Source organism: Capra hircus, chromosome 7 (genome assembly GCF_001704415.2).
Source record: "Capra hircus breed San Clemente chromosome 7, ASM170441v1, whole genome shotgun sequence".
NCBI classification, from domain to species: Eukaryota; Metazoa; Chordata; class Mammalia; order Artiodactyla; family Bovidae; genus Capra; species Capra hircus.
The window spans coordinates 100,410,506-100,432,930 of record NC_030814.1 but is presented as its reverse complement, the minus strand read 5'-3'; the positions used below and the strand labels follow the sequence as shown (position 1 = coordinate 100,432,930).

General features: G+C 39.0%; 1 protein-coding gene across 1 annotated transcript; it reads right to left on the bottom strand.

Annotated features, from left to right (window-relative positions):
• On the bottom strand, positions 20,914-21,882 carry LOC102169174 (olfactory receptor 7A17-like). The gene has a single exon (XM_005682245.1). The coding sequence runs from the start codon at positions 21,880-21,882 to the stop codon at positions 20,914-20,916; it is 969 nt and encodes a 322-aa protein (XP_005682302.1).

The window sequence follows — 22,425 nt, the reverse complement described above, 5'->3', positions numbered from 1 at the left end:
TCACTCCATATGGTGACTACAGCCAGGAAAGTAAAAGACGCTTAGTCCTTGGAAGAAAAGCTAAGACCAAACTAGACAGCATATTAAAAAACAGAGATGTTACTTTGCCAACAAAGGTACGTCTAGACAAGGCTATGGTTTTTCCAGTAGTCATGTCTGGATGTGAGAGTTGGACTATAAAGAAAGCTGAGTGCTGAAGAATTGATGCTTTTGAACTGTGGTGTTGGAGAAGACTCTTGAGAGTCCCTTGGACTGCAAGGAGATCCAACCAGTCCATCCTAAAGGAGATCAGTCTTGAATATTCATTGGAAGGACTATGTTGAAGCTGAAACTCCAATACTTTGGCCACCTAATGTGAAGAGCTGACTCATTTGAAAAGACCCTGATGCTGGGACAGATAGAAAGTAGGACGAGAAGGGGACGACAGAGGATGAGATGGTTGGATGGCATCACCGACTCTATGGATGTGAGTTTGAGTTAACTCCAGGAGTTGGTGATAGACAGGGAGGCCTGGCATGCTGTGATTCACGGGGTCCCAAAGAGTTGGACATGATTGAGTGACTGAATTGAACTGAACTGAACTGAACTGAATATTTAACATTTGAATGGCTAAGGAGCCAAGCTTACCTGAATGTAACACAAGACCCAGGAGAAGAACAAGATCAGTTCAGTTCAGTTGCTAAGTCATGTCTGACTCTTTGCAACCCCATGAATCGCAGCACGCCAGGGCTCCCTGTCCATCACCAACACCTGGAGTTCACTCAAACTCATGTCCATTGAGTTGGTGATGCCATCCAGCCATCTCATCCTCTGTCATCCCCTTTTCCTCCTGCCTCCAATCTCTCTCAGCATCAGGGTCTTTACCAATGAGTCAACACTTCGCATGTGGTGGCCAAAGTATTGGAGTTTCAGCTTTAGCATCAGTCCTTCCAATGATCATCCAGGACTGATTTCCTTTAGGATGGACTGGTTGGACCTCCTTGTAGTCCAAGGGACTCTCAAGAGTCTTCTCCAACACCACAGTTCTAAAGCATCAATTCTTCAGTGCTCAGCTTTCTTCACAGTACAACTCTCACATCCATACATGACCACTGGAAAAACCATAGCCTTGACTAGACGGACCTTTGTTGGCAAAGTAATGTTTTTGCTTTCGAATATGCTATCTAGGTTGGTCATAACTTTCCTTCCAAGGAGTAAGCATCTTTTAATTTCATGGCTGCAATCTCCATCTACAGCGATTTTGGAGCTCAGGAAAATAAAGTCTGACACTGTTTCCCCAGTTTCCCCATCTATTTCCCATGAAGTGATGGGACCAGATGCCATGATCTTCATTTTCTGAATGTTGAGCTTTAAGCCAACTTTTTCACTCTCCTCTTTCACTTTCATCAAGAGGCTGATGTCCTCTTGATGATTAGTTCATCTTCACTTTCTGCCATAAGAGTGGTGTCATCTGCGTATCTGAGGTTATTGATAATTCTCCTGGCAATCCTGATTCCAGCTTGTGCTTCTTCCAGCCCAGCGTTTCTCATGATGTACTCTGCATATAAATTAAATTATCAGGGTGACAATATACAGCCTTGATGTACTCCTTTTCCTATTTGGAACCAGTCTGTTGTTCCATGTCCAGTTCTAACGGTTGCCTTCTGACCTGCATATAGGTTTCTCAAGAGGCAGGTCAGGTGGTCTGGTATTCCCATCTCTTTCATATTTTCCACAGTTTATTGTGATCCAACAGTCAAAGGCTTTGGCATAGTCAATAAAGCAGAAAGAGATGTTTTTCTGGAACTCTCTTGCTTTTTCGATGATCCAGCAGATTTTGGCAATTTGATCTCTGGTTCCTCTGCCTTTTCTAAAGCCAGCTTGAACATCAGGAAGTTCACGGTTCATGTATTGCTGAAGCTTGGCTTGGAGAATTTTGAGCATTGCTTTACTAGTGTATGAGATGAGTGCAATTGTGCGGTAGTTTGAGCATTCTTTGGCATTGCCTTTCTTTGGGATTGGAATGAAAACTGACCTTGCCTTGAGAATCCCATTTAAAATATAAAAAGGCAAAATGATAAGATACTTAAAGAGGAACTCCCCGGGTCGGTAGGTGCCCAATATGCTACTGGAGATCAGTTGAGAAATAACTCCAGAAAGAATGAAGAGATGGAGCCAAAGCAAAAACCATACCCAGTTGTGGATGTGACTGATGATAGAAGCAAGGTCCAATGCTGTAAAGAGCAATATTGCATAGGAATCTGGATGTCAGGTCCATGAATCAAGGCAAATTGGAAGTGGTCAAACAGGAGATGGCAAGAGTAAATGTCGACATTCTAGGAATCAGCGAACTAAAATGGACTGGAATGGGTGAATTTAACTCAGATGACCATTATATCTACTACTGCGGGCAGGAATCCCTTAGAAGAAATGAAGTAGCCATCATGGTCAACAAAAGAGTCCAAAATGCAGTACTTGGATGCAATCTCAAAAACGACAGAATGATCTCTGTTCGTTTCCAAGGCAAACCATTTAATATCACAGTGATCCAAGTCTATTCCCCAACCAGTAACACTGAAGAAGCTGAAGTTGAATGGTTTTATGAAGACCTACGAGACTTTCTAGAACTAACACCCAAAAAAGACGTCCTTTTCTTTATAGGGGACTGGAATGCAAAAGTAGGAAGTCAAGAAACACCTGGAGTAACAGGCAAATTTGGCCTTAGAGTATGGAATGAAGCAGGGCAAAGGCTAATAGAGTTTTACCAAGAGAACTCACTGGTCATAGCAAACACCCTCTTCCAACAACACAAGAGAAGGCTCTACACGTGGACATCACCAGATGGTCAACACCGAAATCAGATTGATTATATTCTTTGTAGCCAAAGATGGAGAAGCTCTATACAGTCAGCAAAAACAAGACCAGGAGCTGACTCTGGCTCAGATCAGGAACTCCTTATTGTCAAATTCAGACTTGAAGAAAGTAGGGAAAACTACTAGACCATTCAGGTATGACCTAAATCAAATCCCTTATGATTATACAGTGGAAGTGAGAAATAGATTTAAGGGCCTAGATCTGATAGATAGAGTGCCTGATGAACTATGGACGGAGGTTCATGACCTTGTACAGGAGACAGGGATCAAGACTATCTCCATGGGAAGGAAATGCAAAAAAGCAAAATGGATGTCTGAGGAGGCCTTACAAATAGCTGTGAAAAGAAGAGAAGCAAAAAGCAAAGGAGAAAAGGAAAGATATAAGCATCTGAATGCAGAGTTCCAAAGAATAGCAAGAAGAGATAAGAAAGCCTTCCTCAGCGATCAATGCAAAGAAATAGAGGAAAACAACAGAATGGGAAAGACTAGAGATCTCTTCAAGAAAATTAGAGATACCAAGGGAACATTTCATGCAAAGATGGGCTCAATAAAGGACAGAAATGGTATGATGAACAAGATACTACAAAACAGAAAAACAAGCAAAAAAAAAAAAAAAACCAATGGTAACACACAAAATAACATGTTCATATTCATAGATGTAGGCAATATCTCCCCAGGAGAAGCTCTGAAACAAACAGCAGACATCTTTAGGCAATATTTCTTTACCTAGGAAAGCAAACTTCAGTAGTTTTATCACAGAAAAAAGTGATGGCATCTGTAGCCAGCAAAGTCAACAGTTCAGTCCTAATTCTACAAACCAAAGAAAAACTCATCAAAGCACCTTTCAATAGATTAAGGAAGATTTTATGAAATACCTTTGATCAGAAGCTAGCTTGTTTTGTATCAATTAAACAAAATGAAAGACATCAGTTACCATCTTATCACAGCTTGAAAGTGAAAGTTGCTCAGTCATGTCCAGCTCTTTGGGACCCCATGGACTATACAGTTCATGGAATTCTCCTGGCCAGAATACTGGAGTGGGCAGCCTTTCCCTTCTCCAGGGCATCTTCCCAACCCATGGATCAAACCCAGGTCTCCTGCATTTTGGGCGGGTTCTTTACCAGCTGAGGTACAAGGGAAGCCCAAGAATACCGGGTAGCCTATCCTTTCTTCAGTGGATCTTCCTGACCCAGCAACCGAACTGGGTTTTCCTGCATTGCACGTGGATTTTTACCAACTTATCTATTTTACCAACTGACAGGGAAGCCATATTACAGTTTAAAAGAACCAAAAAAAAAAAAAAAAAAAAAAGGTTGCAACACAGAACAAAATAACTTAGAAAATGCTGCCTTTGTATAAAAGCAAAAAAAGATGAAAGACAAAACAAAACCTTACACATTAAGGGTAAAAAAAAGTACATCTCCATACTATAACATTTTTAAGACATGTTAGAAAACTTTTCACTTATCTAGTTGCTCATCTGATCAGCACATAAAATAGTGACACAAGTCATCAACTTTTATCCACTATTATTTTGTGTGCCAAGAAATTTAATCTTCCTGTTCTTAACCTTTGAGTTTAAGCTTGCTGTTTAAGTTTGTTGTATTAACATCCCAACAAATATATTCGTTCAAGCTGAGCTATATTTATACCAGATAAAATACCAACAGTTAGAGCACATGAGGGATTCCACATTTCTGGGTATCTTTGATGTTTTGTCACTAAATATGCAGTGATGTGTGGAAATACTAATCAGGCAGCTAAATCAGTTATTAATATCTTTATGGTAAAAAAGCCCCACCTTATTATCTGGCATGAACACTTCTAAAACCCAAATTTTTAGGTATTTTTTCCTGCCTTCTATCTTGTCATGTTGCTGTTTAGTCACTAAGTAGTATCTGATCCTTTTGTAACCCCATGGATTGTAGCCTGCCAGGTTCCTCTGTCCATGGGGATTCTCCAGGCAAGAATACTGGGTTGGATTTCCATTTCCTTCTCCAGAGGATCTTCCCTGACCCAGGGCTCGAACACGTGTCTCCTACCTTGGCAGGCAGATTCTTTTTCACTGAACCACCTGGGAAGCCCATATCTTGCATACCTGTCATATTATTTAACTTATTTTTCTTGTCGGTATAGCAACCCACAATGCAAAACTGCAGAATCTTTATAGATGTTTTTAATATGTAATCTTATTTGCCATAAATTGATATTAAATATGGAATTCTAACAAACAGAATCATTCTGAGGAATTAGAGGTTTCAAAAAGCAAACACTGCACTAACAAATGCTTCTATTTCAGCTGCTAAAATCCTACTTATTGAAACATTGACTTTTCTGCATGGTTAAGTTTACGTGATAAAATTTGTTTCAATAAAATTGGTTAGAAAATAAAAGGAATGCAGATTGAGAAGAAGTAAAGCTATCGCTGATTGCACATTACTGATTACACATTACTGATTGTGTATACTGCACACAGAAAATCTTAAAGATGCCTCCAGAAAACTACTAGGGCTAATGCATGACTTTGGTAAAGTTGCAGGATACAAAACTAATACACAAACATCTTACATTCCTGTACACTAACAGCAAAAGATCAGAAAGAGAAATTAAGGAAACAATCTCATTTACCAAGGCAACAAAAGGAATAAAATATCAAGGAAGAAACCATATCCAAGGAGGCAAAATATCTATACTCAGAAAACTCTAAGACAATGATGAAAGAAATCAAAGGTGATAGAAACAGATAGAGAGAATAACCTTGTACTTGGATTGAAAGAGTATTACTTAATATTGTGAAAACAACTAGACCACCTAAATCTACAGATGCAGTGTAATCCTTATCAAATTACCGATGGCATTTTTCACAGAATTAGACCAGAAAATTTTACAAATTGTAGGGAAACGCAAAAGACTGAATAGTCAGAGCAATCTTGAGAAAGAAAAATGGAGCTAGAGGAATAAGGCTCCTTCACTTCAGACTATACTGCAAAGCTCTGCTACAGTAATCAAGCAATATGGCACTGGCACAAAGACAGACATATAGGTCAATGGAACAGGATAGCAAGCTTAGAGAGAAACCTAAGTACCTATGGTCATCTATTCTCTGGCAAAGGAGGCAAGAATATACAATGGGGAAAAGACAGTCCCTTCAATAAGTGGTGCTGGGAAAACTGGATAGCAACAAGTACAAGAATGAAATGAGAACATTCCCTAACATCACACACAAAAAGAAGCTCAAAATGGATTAAAGATGTAAATGTGAGGCTGGACAGTCTAAAGCTCTTAGTGGAGAACAGGCAAAACACTATTTGACAGAAGTCACCCAGGATCTTTTTTGACCCACCTCCTGGAGTAATGAAAATAAAACAAAAATAAAGAAATGAGACCTAATTAAACTTGAAAATTTGCACAGTGAAGGAAACCCTAAGCGAGATGAAAAGACAACCCTCACAATGGAAGGAAGTATTTGCACATGCAGCATATGTCCTACTTTTACTGGGAGCACTTTAACCTCTCTTTGCTCTTCTAACTGTGCTTGATTTCCTATCATTTAATTGGCATCACTGAACACTGCCTTACTGCTTTCAGTGTTTCCTTCACTTTAAGCATTATTCAAGTACATTGATATTTAATCAAGCAAGCAAGCAAACAAACAAACAAACAGTTTTCTGGGTTTTGGGTTAGGCTGAATTGATTTTCAAGTGACCTCATGCAGACATGCTTTCTTTCTTTCTCTCTGATTCTTCCCAGCAGTGTCTTTTGGGCTCTTGGACTAACCTGCATGGGAACTCTGAGAGGAAGTTCTCTGTGTGGAAGTCTGAAATCTCTTAGCGGATGGTTGGTGATAGAGACTGAAGCTCTGTCCTGAGACAAGAGAGCAAAAAGAGATTATGCATTGTCTGTTAGCCCGATTTAGGACTCCACAATAAAACCTGTATCTCATCCATGCCCAGGTGTTAGAAGCTCAGTGATACAGTAGACAAAATAGTTATAGTTCTCTATGTTTTCTCCTGGGGTACATTTCCCTTATATTACAATTACCTATGCGTACATGATTTCCCCGTGGGACTTGGTCTGGACAAGATAGGATTTTTTTTTCCTGCTGAGTCTTTGTTCTCAGGATGTCAGGTTATAAGCCAGGGAAATTCAGTGTTTGAAAAAGATTGATTGATTGATTTTCGGTCGTGCTGGGTCTTCGTTGCCGCACACTGGCTTTCTCTAGTTGTGGTGCATGGGCTTCTCACTGCAGTGGCCTCTCTTGTTGGGGAGCGCAGGCTCCAGGCGCAGGGCCTTCAGTAGTTGCGGCTCCCTGGCCTGGGTGCAGGCTCAGTAGTTGTGGCACATGGGCTTAGTTGCTCCAGGGCATGTGGGATCTTTCTGGACCGGGAATGGAATCCATGTCCTCTGCACTAGCAGGTAGATTCTTTACCACTAGACCTCCAGGGAAGCCCCAAGAATTCAGTTTTTATTAATCCTTCTCCATTAACTCCCTTGCCTGCCAGAGATCTAAACTGCTAGCACCTTATCCCAACCATGAGTTTAGCTTTCTGCAACATGTGAGGCTGGGGCAATAGGCTCCTTGGGTCTCAAAATGTTAACCTGTGGTGGGAACACTGTTTGTGATACCCTTAGAAAATTATTTCCCTCTTTGTGAGAGGGCAACTTTGTTCCTATAATGTAATTCACTGGGCAATGCAGTCCTTGGTTTCCTGATTCTTTTGCTGAAATCGTTAAGAATTTCAAATTATATCTGAAGTTGGATCTATCAATTAGCACCTAATTAAATATCTTTGTAAGTTATGAGACATATTTAGATTTTGTCAAGCACCATAACCTACCTTAGCACATTATAGGGATGATCTGGTTTAATGCTTAGAGAACATTCTGTGAGATAGCACTATGATAATTCCATCTTCCATTTTAGAAGTGAGGTTTAAAGTGGTTTAATGTTCTGATGAAAATTACAAGCCACTTTTAGATGGAGTCTTGACTGAATCCAATTAGGTTGCTTCCTGTTCTCAAACTCTGGGTTGTGGTTCTCAACCAGAGGTGGTTTTTCTCCTGGGGATATTTGGCAATGTCAGAAAGGATGCTGCTAAACAGCCATAACACAAAGGACAGCACTCAGCACAGATAATTATCCTGCCCCAAATGTTAACAGCAAGAACACGAGAAAACACATTTTACATCAACACTACTTTTACTTCACTGTGGATACAAATCACTAGGGATTTTAATTCAAGTGCAAATTCTGAGTGAGTATGTCTTCCAGTGGGCCCAAGCACTCTGCATTTCTAGCACTCCTAGAGGTGTGACACTGCAGGTCCTGATCTGTGGGTCCCCCCCCCCCTTTTTTTTTTTAAAAATTGCTTCTGTTTTATGTTTTGGGTTTTTTGGCCTTGAGGCATGTGGTATCTTAGCTCCCTGACTAGGGAAAGAACCTGCACTACTTGTATTGGAAGGTGAAGTCTTAACCACTGGACAGCCAGGGAAGTCCTGTGGATCACTTTTTAACAAGGCTATGGTCTTGTGCTAGAGTTACTTATTGGTAAGGTTAGATCTATACCAAAATTCATTTTTTGTGCAATTTTTGTAAGAAAAATATTTTACTCACTGCAGAAGCCCTAATAAATTCTGTATTCGATTCTATAAGGGCTCTTGAATGACATCAAATAATATATATCAGAAAAAGACTTTGAGTAGGCAAGATAAAGATCTCAAAAAGATGTCTACATCATAATCTTAAGAACTTTTGAATATGTTAGCTGACACAAAGGGGGATAAAGCTAGAAGATAAAATAAATTTGCTAAACATTGCCCTTAAGATGAGAAGATTACCATGGATTATCCAGGTTGGTATAAATAATGGCAGTGGTCCCCTAAATGTGGTGGAGAGAGGAGAAGTGTTGGAGTCAGAGAGATGCTACTGCCTTTGAAGATGAGGAATGACCATGAGACAAGCCATGCGGGTAACCCCCAGGAAGTGATCTAGGAAGGCAATGCATTTCTTCCCTGGAGTGTCCTGATGGATCACTTTTACAGCCATCTTATATTTAGCCCAAAGAAATGACTTTTGACTTCTGATCTCTACATTAGTTTTTTTAAGCCACTAATATGCATGCTCAGTGCTCAGTTGTGTCCCATACTTTGTGACCCCATGGACTGCTGGGCTCCTCTGTCCATAGGATTTTCCAGGCAAGAATACTGGGGTGGACCTGGGCTTTTGTTTGCTGGAAGATTTCTGATTACAGTTTCAATTTCTGCGCTTGTGATGGGTCTGTTAAGATTTTCTATTTCTTCCTGGTTCAGTTTTGGAAAGTTGTACTTTTCTAAGAATTTGTCCATTTCTTCCACGTTGTCCATTTTATTGGCATATAACTGCTGATAGTAGTCTCTTATGATCCTTTGTATTTCTGTGTTGTCTGTTGTGATCTCTCCATTTTCATTTCTAATTTTATTGATTTGATTTTTCTCTCTTTGTTTCTTGATGAGTCTGGCTAATGGTTTGTCAATTTTATTTATCCTTTCAAAGAACCAGCTTTTGGCTTTGTTGATTTTTGCTATGGTCTCTTTTGTTTCTTTTGCATTTATTTCTGCCCTACTTTTTAAGATTTCTTTCCTTCTACTAACTCTGGGGTTCTCCATTTCTTCCTTTTCTAGTTGCTTTAGGTGTAGAGTTAGGTTATTTATTTGACTTTTTTCTTGTTTCTTGAGGTAAGCCTGTGTTGCTATGAACTTTCCTCTTAACACTGCTTTTATAGTGTCCCACAGGTTTTGGGTTGTTGTGTTTTCATTTTCATTTGTTTCTATGCATATTTTGATTCCTTTTTTGATTTCTTCTGTGATTTGTTGGTTATTCAGAAGCGTGTTGTTCAGCGTCCATATGCTGGAATTTTTAATAGTTTTTCTCCTGTAATTGAGATCTAATCTTAATGCATTATGGTCAGAAAAGATGCTTGGAAGATTTTGATTTTTTTGAATTTATCAAGGTTAGATTTATGGCCCAGGATGTGATCTATCCTGGAGAAGGTTCCATGAGCACTTGAGAAAAAGGTGAAATTCCATTGTTTTGGGGTGAAATGTCCTATAGATATCAATTAGGTCTAACTGGTCTATTGTATCATTTATTTATTTTTTTCCTATTGTATCATTTAAAGTTTGCATTTCTTTGTTAATTTTCTGTTTAGTTGATCTGTCTATAGGTGTGAGTGGGGTATTAAAGTCTCCCACTATTATTGTGTTATTGTTAATTTCCCCTTTCATACTTGTTAGCATTTGTCTTACATATTGCAGTGCTCCTATATTGGGTGCATATATATTTATAATTGCTATAGCTTCTTCTTGGATTAGCTGAATTCAACCAAAAATTTCGAGAACAGCTAACACCTATCCTACTCAAACTCTTCCAGAAAATTTCAAAGGAAGGTAAACTTCCAAACTCATTCTATGAGGCCACCATCACCCTAATACCAAAACCTGACAAAGATGCCACAAAAAAAGAAAACTACGGGCCAATATCACTGATGAACATAGATGCAAAAATCCTCAACAAAATTCTAGCAATCAGAATCCAACAACACATTAAAAAGATCATACACCATGACCAAGTGGGCTTTATCCCAGGGATGCAAAGATTCTTCAATATCTGCAAATCAATCAATGTAATTCGCCACATTAACAAACTGAAAAATAAAAGCCATATGATGATCTCAATAGATGCAGAGAAAGCCTTTGACAAAATTCAACATCCATTTATGATAAAAACTCTCCAGAAAGCAGGAATAGAAGGAACATACCTCAACATAATAAAAGCTATATATGACAAACCCACAGCAAACATTATCCTCAATGGTGAAAAATTGAAAGCATTTCCCCTAAAGTCAGGAACAAGACAAGGGTGCCCACTTTCACTGGTACTTTTCAACATAGTTCTGGAAGTTTTGGCCACAGCAATCAGAGCAGAGAAAGAAATACAAGGAATCCAAATTGGAAAAGAAGAAGTAAAACTCTCACTGTTTGCAGATGACATGATCCTCTACAGGGAAAACCCTAAAGACTCCACCAGAAAACTACTAGAGCTAATCATTGAATATAATAAAGTTGCAGGATATAAAATCAACACACAGAAATCCCTTGCATTCCTATACATGAATAATGAGAAAGTAGAAAAAGAAATTAAGGAAACAATTCCATTCACCATTGCAAAGAAAAGAATAAAATACTTAGGGATATTTCTACCTAAAGAAACTAAAGACCTATATATAGAAAACTATAAAACACTGATGAAAGAAATCAAAGAGAACACTAATAGATGGAGAAATATACCATGTTTATGGATCGGAAGAATCAATATAGTGAAAATGAGTATACTACCCAAAGCAATCTACAGATTCAATGCAATCCCTATCAAGCTACCAGCGATATTTTTCACAGAACTAGAACAAATAATTTCAAGATTTGTATGGAAATACAAAAAACCTTGAATAGCCAAAGTAATCTTGAGAAAGAAGAATAGAACTGGAGGAATCAACTTGCCTGACTTCAGGCTCTACTACAAAGCCACAGTCATCAAGACAGTATGGTACTGCCACAAAGACAGAAATATAGATCAATGGAACAAAATAGAAAGCCCAGAGATAAATCCACACACATATGGACCCCTCATCTTTGACAAAAGAGGGAAGAATATACAATGGAGTAAAGACAATCTCTTTAACAAGTAGTGCTGGGAAAACTGGTCAACCACTTGTAAAAGAATGAAACTAGATCACTTTCTAACACCACACACAAAAATAAACTCAAAATGGATTAAAGATCTAAATGTAAGACCAGAAACTATACAACTCCTAGAGGAGAAAATAGGCAAAACACTCTCCGACATAAATCACAGCAGGATCCTCTATGATCCACCCCCCAGTATTCTAGAAGTAAAAGCAAAAATAAACAAATGGGATCTAATTAAAATTAAAAGCTTCTGCACAACAAAGGAAAATATAAGCAAGGTGAAAAGACAGCCTTTTGAATGGGAGAAAATAATAGCAACTGAAGCAACTGACAAACAACTAATCTCAAAAATATACAAGCAACTTATGCAACTCAATTCCAGAAAAATAAACGACCCAATCAAAAAATGGGCCAAAGAACTAAATAGACATTTCTCCAAAGAAGACATACGGATGGCTAACAAACACCTGAAAAGATGCTTAACATCACTCATTATTAGAGAAATGCAAATCAAAATCACAATGAGGTACCACTTCACACCAGTCAGGATGGCTGCGATCCAAAAGTCTGCAAGCAATAAATGCTGGAGAGGGTGTGGAGGAAAGTGAACCCTCCTACACTGTTGGTGGGAATGCAAACTAGTACAGCCACTATGGAGAATAGTGTGGAGATTCCTTTAAAAAGTGCAAATTGAACTGCCTTATGACCCAGCATCCCACTGCTGGGCATACACACCAAGGAAACCAGAATTGAAAGAGACAGATGTACCCCAATGTTCATCGCAGCACTGTTTATAATAGCCAGGACATGGAAACAACCTAGATGTCCATCAGCAGATGAATGGATAAGAAAGCTATGGTACATACACACAATGGAGTATTACTCAGCCATTAAAAAGAATACATTTGAATCAGTTCTAATAAGACGGATGAAACTGGAGCTGATTATTACAGAGTGAAGTAAGCCAGAAAGAAAACATCAATACAGTATAGTAACACATATATATGGAATTTAGAAAGATGGTAATGATTACCCTGTATGCAAGACAGCAAATAGACACAGATGTGTAGAGCGAACTTTTGGACTCAGAAGTAGAGGGAGAGGGTGGGATGATCTGGGAGAATGGCATTGAAACATGTATACTATCATGTAAGAAACGAAACGCCAGTCTATGTTCAATGCAGGATACAGCATGCTTGGGGCTGGTGCACGGGGATGACCCAGAGAGATGTGGGGAGGGAGGAGGGAGGGGGTTCATGTTTGGGAATGCATGTACACCAGTGGTGGATTCATGTCAATGTATGGCAAACCAATACAGTATTGTAAAGTAAAATAAAGCAAAAAAAAAAAAAAGAATACTGGGGTGGGTTGCCATTTCCTACTCCATGTAGGAAATGTTTACTCCAAATGTAAACAAGTTGGGGATCTTCACAACTTGGAGATCGAATATGTGTCTCCTATGTTGGCAAGAAGACTCTTTACCCCTGTGCCACCTGGAAAGCCACAACCACTAATATAGTAATTTGTTAAAGCAGCATAGGAATGTAATGCTCACATTTCATCCAATAAAATATGGTTCACAGGAACTGATTTTAACTTTCTCAATATAGTCATTTAGTTTCCCCTGGATTCAGTTCAGTTCAGTTGCTCAGTCGTGTCCGACTCTTTGCTACCCCATGAATCGCAGCATGCCAGGCCTCCCTGTCCATCACCAACTCCTGGAGTTTACTCAAACTCATGTCCATTCAGTCGGTGATGCCATCCAGACATCTCATCCTCTGTCGTCCCCTTCTCCTCCTGCCTTCTATCTGTCCCAGCATCAGGGTCTTTTCAAATGAGTCAGCTCTTCACATCAGGTGGCCAACGTATTGGAGTTTCAGCTTCAACATCAGTCCTTCCAATGAATATTCAGAACTGATCTCCTTTAGGATGAACTGGTTGGATCTCCTTGCAGTCCAAGGGTCTCTGAAGAGTCTTCTCCAACACCACATCAATTCTTCGGCGCTCAGCTTTCTTTATAGTCCAACTCTCACATCCATACATGACCACAGGAAAAACCATAGCCTTGACTAGATGGACTTTTGTTGGCAAAGTAATGTCTCTGCTTTTGAATATGCTATCTAGGTTGGTTATAACTTTTCTTCCAAGGAGTAAGCGTCTTTTAATTTCATGGCTGCAATCACCATATGAAGTGATTTTGGAGCCCCCCAAAATAAAGTCTGCCACTATTTCCACTGTTTCTCCACCCATTTACCATGAAGTGATTGGACCAGATGTCACGATCTTCGTTTTCTGAATGTTGAGCTTTAAGCCAACTTTTTCACTCTCCTCTTTTACTTTCATCAAGAGGCACTTTAGTTCTTCTTTGCTTTCTGCTGTAAGAGTGGTGTCATCTGCATATCTGAGGTTATTGATATTTCTCCGGAAAACTTGATTATAGCTTGTGCTTCATCCAGCCCAGTATTTCTCATGATGTACTCTGCATATAAGTTAAATAAGCAGGGTGACAATATATAGCCTTGACGTACTCCTTTTCCTATTTGGAACCAGTCCATTGTTCCATGTCCAGTTCTAACTGTTGCTTCCTGACCTGCATATAGGTTTCTCAAGAGGCAGGTCAGGTGGTCCGGTATTTCCATCTCTTTAAGAATTTTCCACAGTCTGTGGTGATCCACACAGTCAAAGACTTTGGCATAGTCAATAAAGCAGAAGTAGATGTTTTCTGGAACTCTCTTGCTTTTTCGATGATCCAGCAGATTTTGGCAATTTTATCTCTGGTTACTTTGCCTTTTCTAAATTCAGCTTGAACATCTGGCAATTCACAGTTCACGTATTGTTGAAGCCTGGCTTGGAGAATTTTGAGCATTACTCTACCAGTGTGTGAGATGAGTGCAATTGTGTGGTAGTTTGAGCATTCTTTGGCATTGCCTCTCTTTGGGATTGAAATGAAAACTGACCTTTTCCAGTCCTGTGGCCACTGCTGAGTTTTCCAAATTTGCTGCCATATTGAGTGCAGCACTTTCATAGCATCATCTTTTAGGATTTGAAATAGCTCTACTGGAATTCTATCACCTCCACTAGCTTTGTTTATTGTTGAAACCTCACATTAGTAGAAGAAGAAAATTAGTCAGATTGGAGATGTTTTCCCCATTATCTAATTTAATTAGATAGTATTAATTTCTTTAATACTTCCATCTTAATACCTCAAAGTCAGAACCACACCTATATTCTATATTTATGGAATAGGGAATTCATTGCATTAGATAATGGGGAAAACATCTCCAAACTGACTAATTTTCTTCTTCTACTGATGTGAGGTTTCAACAATAAACAAAAAGTAATATGACACATTCATGATTTTTATGTCTTTTTGTATTAAGTTCTACAATCCTTGAATTTCATTGTAATTCAAACATTCAATATTTTCATTTACTTACCCTCCAAATTTCTGTAGTGGTTTCTTTAATATAATAGGTAGAATTATAAATGAAGCTGTTTGTATTTACGTATATGTGTATGAGTGTGTTTGTTTGAGAGAAATATGTAAACAAGCAATGCCCAGACATACATATTCCTTGCCCTTGACTGTGTTCTTTGGACTGCACAAATACTTTTACAGATTTCATTTTTTCTCTCAACATCTCTCAGAAGTTATGTTTGTTATTCCATATTATCTCCATAATTAAGGAGAAAAAGGCCAGGGGGATTAAATTTTTAGTAAGTACATAACACAGCGGTGAAAACTTAATTATATAAAACTTATTATATACCTTCTTTAACTGTGTATATAGAAGCAGGTAGTTCAGTTCAGTTCAGTCACTCAGTCTTGTCCGACTCTTTGCTACCCCATGAATCACAGCATGCCAGGCCTCCCTGTTCATCACCAACTCCCGGAGTTTGCTCAGACTCACGTCCATCAAGTCCGAGATACCATCCAGCCATCTCATCCTCGGTTGTCCCCTTCTCCTCCTGCCCCTAATCCCTCCCAACATCTCTCTTTTCCAAAGAGTCAACTCTTCGCATGAGGTGGCCAAAGTACTGGAGCTTCAGCTTTAGCATCATGCCTTCCAAAGAAATCCCAGGGCTGATCTCCTTCAGAATGGACTGGTTGGATCTCCTTGCAGTCCAAGGGACTCTCAAGAGTCTTCTCTAACACAACAGTTTAAAAGCATCAATTCTTTGGCGCTCAGCCCTCTTCACAGTCCAACTCTCACATCCATACATGACTACTGGAAAAACCATAGCCTTGACTAGATAGACCTTAGTTAGCAAAGTAATGTCTCTGCTTTTGAATATACTATTTAGGTTGGTCATAACTTTTCTTCCAAGGAGTAAGCATCTTTTAATTTCATGGCTGCAGTCACCATCTTCAGTGATTTTGGAGCCCCAGAAAATAAAGTCTGCCACTGTTTCCACTGTTTCCCCATCTATTTCCCATGAAGTGATGGGACCGGATGCCATGATCTTCGTTTTCTGAATGTTCAGCTTTAAGCCAACTTTTTCGCTCTCCTCTTTCACTTTCATCAAGAAGCAGGTAGTATATAGTCTTAATTAGCAAATAACATTTAAATTTCTTCAATTTGTACACATTAAGTGAGTACAGAATATGGCATGTAGTTATACTTTAATAAATTTATCATGATTAAAGATTTCTAGTGTGCATTCCAGGGTCAAGTCTGGAGCATAGTCACATTTGACAGAGACAAGAGACATCTTTCCTAACTGGAAAAAAGAAAGTTTCATATGTGGATATTAAAGTAGGAATTAAGTTAAGGCAGTTCATGTTTTATCCCTTGGATTTAAAAACTTTGTTTTTCTTTTATTTATTTAAAAAAATTTTATTGGAGTATGGCTGCTTTATAATGTTATGTTAGTGTCTACTCTACAGCAAACATGTGTCCCCTCTTTTTGGGATTTCCTTCTCATTTAGGTCACCACAAAGCACTGAGTAGGGTTCTCTGTACTATACAGTAGATCCTTATTAATTATCTATTTTATGGATAGTATGTATGTCAATCCCAGTCTCCCAATTTATCCCTCTCATTCATTTCCCCCTTGGTAACCATAGGTTTGTTCTGTGGCTCTATTTTATGGCTGAGTAATATTCCATTGTATACATGTACCACATCTTCTTTATCCATTCTTCCTTTGATGGACATTTAGGTTGCTGCCATGTCCTGGTTATTGTAAATAGTGCTGCAAAGAGCACTGGGATGCATGTATATTTTCAAATGATATATATATATGTTAAAAAAATGAATGGATACAAATTTCAATACAGTAGGTTAACATAATACATGAGCTCAACCTGGTTACATATCATTTCATCACCTATAAATGTTTCAGGGAGGTCTTTTTATTTTTTATTAATTATTTATTTACTTATCCATTTTCAAGTATTTAGGTATAAACTTTATTGTTATTATTATTATTTTTAATTAGAACCTGGTTGCTTCCCAATCTTGTGCTAGTTTCTGCTGTAGAACAGAGTAAATCAGCTGTATGTAGACATATATTCCCTCCCTCTTGGACCTCCCTCCCATTCCACCCCCTAGGTCATCATGGAGCACCAAGCTGAGCCCCATGTTATACAGCAGCTTCCTGTTAGCTATCTATATCACACATGGTAGTGTGTATAGGCAATCCCAATTCACCCCACACTCCCTCCCCTGTCCTGCATTCACATGTTTGTTCTCTATGTCTGCATCTCTATTCCTGCCCAGCAAATAGGTTCATCTGTACCATTTTCCTAGATTCCACAAGCATGCATTAATGTAATACTTGTTTTTCTCTTTCTGACTTAATTCACTCTGTCTGAAGCATTTTTAAAGACAGTGTGAGAAGAAACTCACAGGATGTGTGATCAGCTTGTGCAAAATTATCATGATTGGTTGTTGGTGAGGTAGCAGGGTGATCTTTTTGGGAACCTCAGTCATCAATCTTTTGGTTAGATCTGAAGTCTATGTGCTGAAGTCTATGTGGTCAGCATGTAGTTAATATTTTCCCACCGAGTGGGAATTTTAGTATCTGCAAAACAATGCAAGGATATCATTTAGTATATGAGCTATAGACCTAGAGGAGGAACTAAATGTCCTTGACTTTGTCTTATGGTTAAACTATAATTTTTTCCGTTTGACTGTTCTCTGTTTCTAAATGTTCTCACTTCTCTGATTAAATTTGCTGCTTGGAACTTGGGGAAAATCTAAGAAACTAAAGGTTTTCTATGAACAAGAGATATGGACACAGGGTGTGTGTGTCTACCCCTGGGAAACCCCACAAGTTTCTGTTCGGTTTCACAATAACTGAAACAATAATTGCTTGGGAAATCCTATAATTGGGCTTCTCCGATGGCGCAGTGGTAAAGATTCTGCTAGCCAGAGACCTGGGTTTGATTCCTGGTTCAGGTAAATCCCCTGGAGAAGGAAATGGCTATCCACCCCGGTATTCTGGCCTGGGAAATCCCATGGACAGAGAAGCCTGGCAGGCTACAGTCTGTGAGGTCACAAAGAGTCAGACATGATCTAGTGACTGAGATGAGCATACATGAAACAATAATCAAATCAGACAGAACTGAGGGCATTTGTAGTAATCTGATTCTGTTTGTTCCAGACATTATTTCTCCTGGAATTTGAAGATAACATTCATGATTGTTCAAGTTTACTTCATACAAGTATACAAAAAAGTGACTCCATTGGTGTTCCTTTGAGGTCACATGGAGGGGTTGGAAGGGCATGGATGTTTGCACAACATCTTTGCTCATGAATCACATACCTGAACAGGAATCCAAGCTTTCTAATGAGTCATCCTTTGATTATGAAGATGATACGCAGTGAATGATATTGATATTGATCATTCATGATCCTGTTAATGGTTGTGACAATTTTAAAGAGTGGGCAACATTTCATTTAGAGAAATGGAAGGAATCATATTTTGTGGAAGCAATTTCAATTTTTAAAGAGAAACAATAAAATGATTTAATAGAAAACCAAAATATGATTCCAGTCCTTCAGCTCAATGAGTAGACCTTACAAATGATACTGATAGTGCATATTTCAATTAATCAATGAACTGTCTGAAAAAATATTTGCATAGTAATAAATGTAGTAAATGGACCATAAGGAAGGGCTGAGCACCAAAGAACTGATGCTTTTGAAATGTGATGCTGGAGAAGACTCTTTACAGTCCCTTGGACTGCAAGGAGATCAAACCAGTCAATCATAAAGGAGATCAGTCCTGAATATTCATTGGAGGGACTGATGCTGAGGCTGAAGCTCCAATACTTTGGCCACCTGATGCAAAGAACTGACTCATTGGAAGAGACCTTGATGCTGGGAAAGATTGAAGGCAGGAGGAGAAGAGGATGACAGAGGATAAGATGGTGGGATGACATCATCAACTCAATGGACATGAGTTTGGGCAAGCTATAGCAGATGGTGAAGGACAGGGAAACCTGGCGTGCTGCAGTCCATGGGGTTGCAAAGAGTTGGACACGTCTGAGTGACTGAACAACAACAACAAAATGAATGATTTAGTATTTTGCTTCATTTTATTTAAAGTCAAATCTATTCTAAGGTCATATTATATCAATCTATTTTTTATACTTGTCTTTCTGTATAGACTCTACTTGGAGACACGTACCTTAGTATCACTTTTGTCAATGAGTATGATAGACGCAGTGTGATTCTACTCAGCCTGCGATGGCTTGAAGTGGGTCTTGGGCTCTTAGGCAGGGATCAAGCCCAGGTTGCAGTGGTGAGAGCAACTAGTAGTCAGAGACAAGGGCCCTGGCCCTTCAGTTATGCAGTAAAAAAAATTTTAAAAAGAAAAGTAAGAGGGGGAAAAAAGCACTTTTTAAGGAGGAAAAGTATTTTTTAAGAATATTTTTATTTATTAAGAGAGAGAAAAAGAGAGTACAATACCTGTGGATAGACACATGTCTAGACTCAGAGAGTCTCTGAGTTGCACCCTTGTGGTAATTTGAATGTCTTTTATGAAGCATTTCTTCCTGGTTTTCTTTGGCCAATCATTTTGATTTACCTGGTTCACAGTCCATATATGGTATATCCCAGAATCCTCCCATGTGTGCACATGCATTTCTTAGCCAAGATGGATTCTACCAAAGAGGCCTGTGGGTAGACATCACTTCCCTTTGACTTCCAAGGAGCCTTTCTACACGTGTGTGATTGGGGACATCTCTTCACTTCAGGAATCAGAAATATGTGGTCTGAACAAGGTCCAGCCTCCTCTCTTGTTTTCTGTTATTCTCGTCTTAGAGTTTCGGTGTACAAGGCATTAATCTCCAATTGCTTTACCCTGGGTGGGGGATGGACATTTACCTCCTGCCTCAAGCGGACACAAGCTATGTAGTAGAATAAGATCCTAATGAATAGAAAAGTAACCTTCATCAGTGATACAAATCCATGTGTTAAGGTTTGGATAATCAAGAAGACCAATTAAGGCAGTGATGTGCAAAGAATGATGTTAACAAAAGTGAAAAAGAGTGGTCTCAGATTTTCCTCTGTTATAAATTTATAAATAGGTGTTTATAGAGAAGTTTTCTGGTTCATAGGATTTTTACAGCTCATGTCTACTCTTTTAGACAAACCACAAGCAAAAATACTCGGTATGATATATTTCATTTGAGAAGAAATTATTCTTAAGAAATCCCTTGCAATAAATGGGAATTTTCAAATATTTCACCTCCAAGGTTGGGAATACAATTGAGTACAAAAATAAAAAAGGGAAAACTCTTGGATATCAGAGATACCATAAATACTAAAAGTGAGCCGATTATACAGAGTGAAGTAAGCCAGAAAGAAAAACACCAATACAGTATACTAACACATATATATGGAATTTAGAAAGATGGCAATGATGACCCTGTATGTAAGACAGCAAAAAAGACACAGATGTGTATAGTGGACTTTTGGACGCAGAGGGAGGGGAGAGGGTGGGATGATTTGGGAGAATGGCATTGAAACATGTATACTATCATGTAAGAATTGAATCGCCGGTCTATGTCCGATGCAGGATACAGCATGCTTGGGGCTGGTGCACAGCGATGACCCAGAGAGATGTTATGGGGAGGGAGGTGGGAGGGGGGTTCATGTTTGGGAACGCATATACACCCATGGTGGATTCATGTCAATGTATGGCAAAACCAATACAATATTGTAAAGTAAAATAAAGCAAAAATAAAAATTAAAAAAAAAGTGAGTTAAATAAATTGTATAGAGAGGTTGAAATATAAACTCCAAGAAAAACAGAAGAGGCGTGTTCTACTTTCATAATCTGATCAAAGACTGGCAATATTTGGCTCAGGTTTTGAGCTCTGCTATCACTGGCACTTCTCAAGCCGTAGGACAATAGACACTTTTATATTTTCCTTTCCAAAGAGCATTTTCAGACCCCTCTTTAAGTCTTTATTTCTCAGACTATAGATGAAGGGGTTCAGCATAGGTGTGACCACAGTGTACATCACTGAGGCTGTTACACTTGAGTGTGAGCTGTGGGTAGCAGCAGAGCTAAGGTACACTCCTAAACCTGTACAATGAAATAAGGAGACAACTGAGAGGTGAGATGCACAGGTGGAAAATGCTTTATACTTCCCCTGAGCTGATGAGATTTCATGTATGCAGAACACTATCTTAGAATATGAATAAATGATACCAAAGAGGGAACCACCAGCCAGGAACACAGCTACAAAATACATCACCATGTTATTGAGAAAAGTGTCAGAATTGGCAAGTTGGATCATTTGATTGAGTTCACAGAAAAAGTGAGGGATTTCTAAGATTGTACAGAAAGACAGCTGCAGCACCATTAAACTTTCTAACAAGGAATGCAGGAGACTGATGATCCAGGACATCAGCACCAGCAGTGCACAGAGCCGGGGGTTCATGATGACTGTGTAGAGCAGGGGGTGACAGATGACCACGAAGCGGTCATAGGCCATCACAGTCAGGAGGAAGATGTCCAATCCTATAAAGAGTGTGAAAAAATGCATCTGGAAGACGCAGTCTTCATAGGTGATAACTTGGCTCTGGGTGTGGATGTTCCATAGCATCTTTGGGATGGTGGTGGAGGTGAAACCGATATCTACAAAGGATAAGTTGGAGAGGAAGAAGTACATGGGGGTGTGGAGGTGGGAGTCAGAGATGGTGGCCAGGATGATGAGCAGGTTTCCAAAGACTGTGATCAGGTACATAGAGAGGAAAAGCCAAAATATGAGAGGCTGCAGTTCTGGATCCTCTGAAAATCCCAGGAGAAGAAATTCTGAAACTTTTGTTTGATTCCCTTGTGCCATGTGGTGGAGGTAACTAACAGAAAAGGGGAAAATGACATGACTAATTTTCACACACATGTACATTAGTCACATTGCAAGTGCTTCCATTTCAAGTTTCCCATTAGGAAATTAATTTCAATATTTGTTCATGGATTTGGTCCACTTTAGAGAAACTCCTGTGTCGTCTCTAAGAAGCAAACTTGTGCTTTTCTTTTTTTCGAAGATGTCACACATTCGCAGTTTTAGTGAGAAATTCTTTCATGCATTTGAAAAATATAAACTGGTTTGGGACAATGTCCCAGGTAATATCTGTGGAGGGAGTGTAGGGTGTCAAAAAACAGAAGCTAGCAAAAGCCTGTTATGGAGGCCATATGTAAGCAAATGAAAATCATATAGCTTGCCAGATGGTGAGAAGTGTTATAAAGAAAACAAAAACATGTATAAGGGAGAGAGTTTAAAGGGAGTGCTACTTTTTAATGCATGTTTAAGCAAGACCTGAAAAAAAGGCGATCAAGGAAGAAAGAGACAGTGGATGAGCATACCAGGCAAGTGTGTGCCTGGCAA